Genomic DNA, 6,272 nt, shown 5'->3' with positions numbered 1-6,272 from the left:
ATGAGTGCAGAAAGAGAGAGGAGATCAGTGCATCATGGGAAATCCCCCAGTAATCTAGGCCTATAGCAGCATAACTAAGGGATGGTTCAGGACTCACCTCACCAGCCATTAGCCATAGTCTTGTCCATATACTACGTAAATGAGAAAATGTGAGATTGAGAATTCTTATACTTTACTATTGAATAGCCTTTACATGCTTTATACATGGACCAAAGTAAAAAAGACAATGACTGTTTGCATTTGGCAAATGTTTAATAAATATAGCTTGAGCAAATGCTGAAGAAGCCACACGTCTATCTGTCTCATTTCTTTTTCCTGTTATCTCAGGCACACACACCTGTTTGCTGGCTCTATCAAACTGAGACCTGTAACAAAAACCAAGTAAGCGCACAGTGGTGATAATTTAGCTTTAATAAGGAACATTAACAATGCCAAGAAGACTTCAAAGTGGAACAAAATTGTGGTGTAACATTACATTAAACCCAAGCGAAGATAATGACCAATCATTATAGTTTAGTTGCAGGTTGTTGTGGAAGATTCAGTGTTCTTCAGCAGACTGGAGGTGCTCTTCAGCCTACAAATTTTAGACATACACAAACACAAATTGTAAAATGAATTGTATCCTGATTATATTCTCTAAGTTCAAAACAATATTATAACAAGTAACTGGGAACTGTTGGGTCTCTGTAAATAACAGTACAGTCTAGACTACGGGCTACTGCTACTGTTGTCATCACACAGGCTGGATATACAGAAGTAAGATCAATGAAAGGAATCAGATTTTAAACAGTTTGTAGTTTTATTGGAAGGCCCACACAGTGTGACACTGACTTGGAACAAATAGCAAGGTTAGCAACATTAAGGGAGCTTGAATTGTGTGCACCTGAACAAAAAAAAGGGAAAGCTAAATCACAAAATCAAGGACAAAATTCATTAGAATTAGGGAGCAGACCCATCTCACAACCCTGATGTGGTAAAATGTGAACTCAAAAAGAGTATAAATTAATTTCTCTTTGTTATCAGGGGCTATTTCTGAGGCTGTAGAGAAGAGAGGAGACTTTTCAGAGAGACAATGCTTAATATTGACTTAACTATAGTTAAGAACTTACATGTTAGTGATCCTCTCTAGTCTGTCTTTGAGGTCCTCCTGAACAAAGAAACAGAAGGAACAAGAAAATATGCTTCTAGCTCCCAAACAAATATTGGACAATGTGGACTGAAGAAAGACTTCCAGCTACACCATGAACATGCATGTAGATGGATAGCTAGTTTCTTGTATATTTTAATTATTCTCTATGTGCTATAATAAAACACTATTAAAGTCTAGTGAAGACATTTGAACATTGTTAATAGTACAACAGGCCCACTGCTTTCTGTTAGTTTGCTAATGCCACTAGCTAACATTGTTAAAATGTATTCTGTCCAGCTTATTTGTAAGAGAAACAAATACGCTTCTATTTTTGTGAAAGAAATATTTAAAAAGTCACTGTTTTTCTGTTCACCCCAAATATTGTGACTTTCTTATTTAAATGTACTCAGGGAAATTACTTTATCATTTAAAAGCTGGGGTACCAGATAACCAGATCTGTGGTGAGGGAGGGAGGTGAGGGCTTTGCTTCGTCTCACCTTTGAAGTATCAGACATGGAGCTGAAAGAATAGGAGGAGGAAGATGACGGGCATGGCGGAGGGGCACTTAACTAAGATATACAGATGAGAAAGCAAAGGGAGATGCAACAGAAATGGTAATTTATGTGAAAATATGCTGTCAATGATTAATCTGAAAACTGGCATAGTGCTAGTTTCAAGCTAAGAAACTACATTTTACATAGAGGTCAAATTAAACTTGTCCTACCTGTGTATTGCTCAGTTCTAGTTTAGTTTCCAGTAAAAGGACTCTGCTCATCAGATTTTCCCAGCTCTTAGTGGATATGGTTATGACTTGTCCCTCATTCTGGAATAGAATATGATAAACACAAAAGGTGGCTGCAATTTGATGTCTTATTACATTTTCTTTGCTGTCTGCCCAGTGAAGGAAAAAATACTAAACAAATGGCATAAGATATTAAAGAAGAATGTCTTCTCAACCTTGTCTGTGTTTTTCTGTCTCTCAAGTTCATCCAGACGTTTCTCCAAGATACTGAGCTTGTGTAGCCCAGACAGAAAACTATCTAGTTGAGCTTCCAGTGTTGAGAGCCTTCCTTCCACCTTTGATGACTGAATGACACAAAGAAAACAGTAATATTACATTTTATACTGACAGTGTTCAACAGGCAACCCATAAAGTTGGGGGAGGTCTCATTTTTTGGTTTGTAGTTTTTAATGTTTAAAAATGTATAGGGTTTAGTTTAGTTTAGATTAGTTTTAGTTTTATTATAATATGGGGGTATTTGTTTGGATTTAGAAAGTTCAGGATAGGTATTACAGTACACACACACTGACTCACAGTCTCAATAAACAGATAAACCAACGCCTCCTCGTGTTGTCGTGTTAAAAGGATTGACCAAATTGACAAAAACTAAAATTTAGTTTTTTTTACTACACAATATTATTTCAGTTACTGTGTATGATAAAGTGTTCATAATTTAAATAATTATTTACTTTGTTTAGCTTCAGAGAGCTGTATTCAAGGATCTTAGCTCAACTGACTATTGTAACCTGTGAATGAGTGTTTCCTCTCAGCCGCCTGCAGCTGACCTGCTGTCAGAATGACATCACATCCTGTCAGCGGCGTCCTAATGATGATGTCACTGAGCCGTGATGGGCTGATGGTCTCAAACAAACAATAGGAAATGTTCCCTTAGCTACAGAGAGCATCTGAAACGCATCACATCCTGTTTCCTGCTGCTCCACCCCCTCAGTAAACACACATTGCTCACATTAAAGGAGCAGTTAAACAACTCCAGTTTAACTCCAGTTCAACCAGTGAGTCTACAGACAGAGGGGTCAGGACCTGCAGGCTGAGCTGGTTCGTTCTGGTTTGCCTGAAATCCAGATCAGCTGATGTCTAAAAACCTTTTAATCCTGTTCGACTGAATCTGCTGATCGGTCTCGGTTGTTGGTTAATATCAGTGCAGCCGGCTGAGGTTGTTTATATCCACACAGAAGGTCACTAAAACTACCTGGAAGGAAGGAGGTCAAACTACAAACTGATGTTTCCCGTCCTGATGTATCAGGGTGATTATTTACGCCTTCATTTCTTTACCAGGACTGCTGCGGTTGATCAGACCTGCTGTGGCTGGAGAATTCACCAAACTCTATACTAATCAGAAGGATTAAGGTCTAACAGCAGAGTGAGAGAGGTCACAGTCAATACTTTGATACTCATTCTGTTAACCTAAGAAGCCTTTCCTCTGGAGAAAACACAGATACACATTAAAAACAACTGACTGAAAATATATAAATATATTTAACTCAGTAAGTAACCAGTAAAACCATCATCAGACCAGTAAAACCATCATCAGACCAGTTAAACCATCATCAGACAGTAAATCCATCATCAGACAGTAAATCCATCATCAGACAGTATATAATAACTAATAATCAGTCAGAATCAGTTTGAAGCTGCTGTTGAACCTGCAGGATTCAGGATTTCTAAAATCCTTTCTTACCTGTAGTGTTGTTGTTGTTGTTGTTTGTTGGGTCGGGACAGGTGGATGTCTGTCTGTGCTGCCAGCGTTTCACCTGAAGCTGCTGCAGCCAATAGATCATCAGCTCCTGAGTCACCGCCTGTTCATTCAGAAATCAATGAGTGCTTGTTTCCATCCACTCACCAATGTGTCAGAACGAGTTCTAGAGCTCCTACCTTGAGGATGAAGGTGCGTTCAGGCGTCTTGATGTGGAAGGTGCCGCTCTCGGCCTTTAGTGGGTAGGTGAAGGTGGCGCTGCAGAGCTCCACCTGGCCGAGTGGCGTCACATCTTGTGGCGTGCGGTAGTAGAACAGCTGGTTCTTCTTCTCCTCATAGGTGAACCAGCGCTGTTTCCAGGCCCTGAGGGGACCCCCCTGCTTCTGTAGGAAGCCACACAGTTTGGGCTCACTTGTAGAAGAAACCGGAGGGCGGGGCTGTACCTGGTCACAGAACGCCTCAATGGTGAGGGGTGGAGCCTGGAGCGGAGGAGCCTGGAGCGGAGGAGCCAGCGTCGGATCTTCAGTCGGATGGACTATCGACGGAAGAACCTGAGGAGGAGACTGCTGGTGTGCAGGAGGAAGAGGAGCTTGCTGGGTGTTCAGGTGAGGAGGAGGAGGAGGAGGAGGAGGAGGAGGAGGGTCTTCTTCAGGTTTCTGGATTGTGAGGTCTTCCTGGATTCTGTGTTCCTGAGAATCTGGTTTTTGTTCAGGTCTTGCAGTTCTTGGATTCTTTTGATCTTGTTTGGTTGGAGAAGTTTGATCTGGTTTTAGTGGATCTCCTGCAGGAGGAGAATCTTTAGTTTCTCCCAGTTTTGGTTGCTCTGGAGGAAGAGGATCTTGTTTAGTTTGATCTGGCTCGGCTAGAGAAGGTTCTGGTTGATCTGCATTAAGTTTGTTTTTTGGAGTCCTATTTTCAGATTTTAGTTGACCTGGTTTGGTTGGAGAATCATCTGGTTTCTTTTTTCCTACTGGAGGACTCTGGTCTTTCTCTGCAGGACTCTGCTGTTTCTGGGACCCGGGCAGACCGTCGGACCCTCGGCTCTGCCCATCATCCTCCTCAGAAGCTGAGATCCAATCAGTCGGTGGAAGCGTCTCCTCGTCAGCGTGGGCAGGAAGCGGGTCAGACGAGGCAGCGCTGGGATTTCCTGCCGAGCTACTTCCATCCATCCTTCTAAAAAAAGAAAACAGAGAGAGGAGGAACTTTAATGATGTTTGTGAGGAAACTGAGATGTCTGGGTTTTGAAGCTCAGTTTTCACATTGAAAGAATCTTGATGGATGCATAATGTCTCCAAACTATAAAGTCCAGAATTCTCTCTAATTTTTAAGCATCATATATTTCTTACATTTATTATTGAATACATCGTATTCAGTTCATATTCATGTAAATGCTTTTATAACATCCAGAAATACTGTAATTACTGTAATAGTTTACAGCCAATATTTCCTCACTGTGAACCAGAAATGTTTAGTATCAAAGTTTTATGTCAGAAATGTACAATTAGCATAATATAGCATCAATAATCAGCTATATGGACAATATCTCAGCAGCTGATTGGCTGATCATGACAATATAGGAGGTTCTGGGGGTTATTGAGGACGCTGAATCCATTTCTGTTGGACGTTTAAAGCAGTAGATATTTCAGCTCCCAGTGGGCTGATTGTGATTCATTGTGATGACAGAGTTGATCTATATGCTTTGGGACTGTTGGGGACTGTAGGTGCTTTTTTAACTATTTAATGGTTTGTGTTTATTAATCAACCTTTTACTAAGAGCCAGATAAGTTTTATCATCACTTCCTACATTAAAAGATTTTTAAACTCTTTGTAAACTTTGTATTTGTGTACACGCCTACCCCTTTTTATAAGATTAAATTTGTGTTGTTTATGGGGATTTATTAATTCAGTTTGTGTGTAGGATTACCCTTCATCTCATTTTAATGTTTTTCTACCGGTTTGAAATAAATATTAACAAACAAACAAATACTGTTGTTCATTTTATTTCTTGTTGTCTGTTAGTTCGGTACTGACCTGAGCAGAAGGAATTCCCCTTTTGGGAACAATAAAGAACATCTAATCTGATCTGATCTAACCGGACTCAACACAAACTCTGAATGTTCAAAGGAAATTATGTCCACAGTAATGAGACATAATGACAGGAAGTGGCTATTTTCAGTCTTTATTTAGCTTTTTATTCCTTTTCTTGGACCATTATACTCACATTTTTGCAGTTAGACATATAATTTAAATTTACACATATAAAGCGTATTAGTGTCATTCTCTGTTACAGTTATTGAGACATGAATATTTTACTGTAATGTTTTTTTGAGTGGTCCATCAATGGGAGCCACATATACGCATCAAAATCAAATCTCTATTATAAATGCTATAGTCATCAAACCAGGTATAAAGGTGCCCCATGGAGATATATTAAAGAATGTATTCAATAGCGCCATCATGTAGTCAGTTAGTTAGTTAGTTAGTGTTTCCTATTTCCTATATTGTTTCTTTTGGCACATATCAGCAACAGCATACCTGTCTCCACTGATCCACTATAATTTGAATACAGATCAAACAGAGCAGTGGATGATGCTGTATCCTTGGCTTTACATACAGTGCTCCAACATCTAGAGGGCAGGGATACATTT

At 39.7% G+C, this 6,272-nt stretch overlaps 1 protein-coding gene and 1 long non-coding RNA gene across 2 annotated transcripts in view; both read right to left on the bottom strand.

Moving 5' to 3' along the window:
- The window catches only part of LOC118334067 (TBC1 domain family member 2A-like), a gene marked incomplete at its 5' end in the record, with an annotated part of 13,694 nt that extends 8,895 nt beyond the window's left edge, over positions 1 to 4,799 (bottom strand). The window contains 2 exon segments of the mRNA XM_035669889.1: positions 3,610 to 3,727; positions 3,804 to 4,799. Coding sequence (XP_035525782.1) covers positions 3,610 to 3,727; positions 3,804 to 4,793 — 1,108 coding nt within the window.
- Positions 275 to 2,239, bottom strand: LOC118334076. Its single transcript, XR_004796995.1, has 5 exons — positions 2,087 to 2,239; positions 1,854 to 1,952; positions 1,627 to 1,698; positions 1,110 to 1,147; positions 275 to 574 (listed from the first exon to the last, which is right to left on the bottom strand). It is a non-coding gene; the product is annotated as an uncharacterized LOC118334076 (long non-coding RNA).
- Positions 4,800 to 6,272: the final 1,473 nt, after the last annotated feature.

This window comes from Morone saxatilis, unplaced genomic scaffold (assembly GCF_004916995.1).
Source record: "Morone saxatilis isolate NCDOM2014 unplaced genomic scaffold, NCSU_SB_2.0 Contig22, whole genome shotgun sequence".
Taxonomy (NCBI): Eukaryota; Metazoa; Chordata; class Actinopteri; family Moronidae; genus Morone; species Morone saxatilis.
The sequence above is the reverse complement of the archived record's forward strand: the minus strand, read 5'-3'. Positions and strand labels throughout refer to the sequence as shown.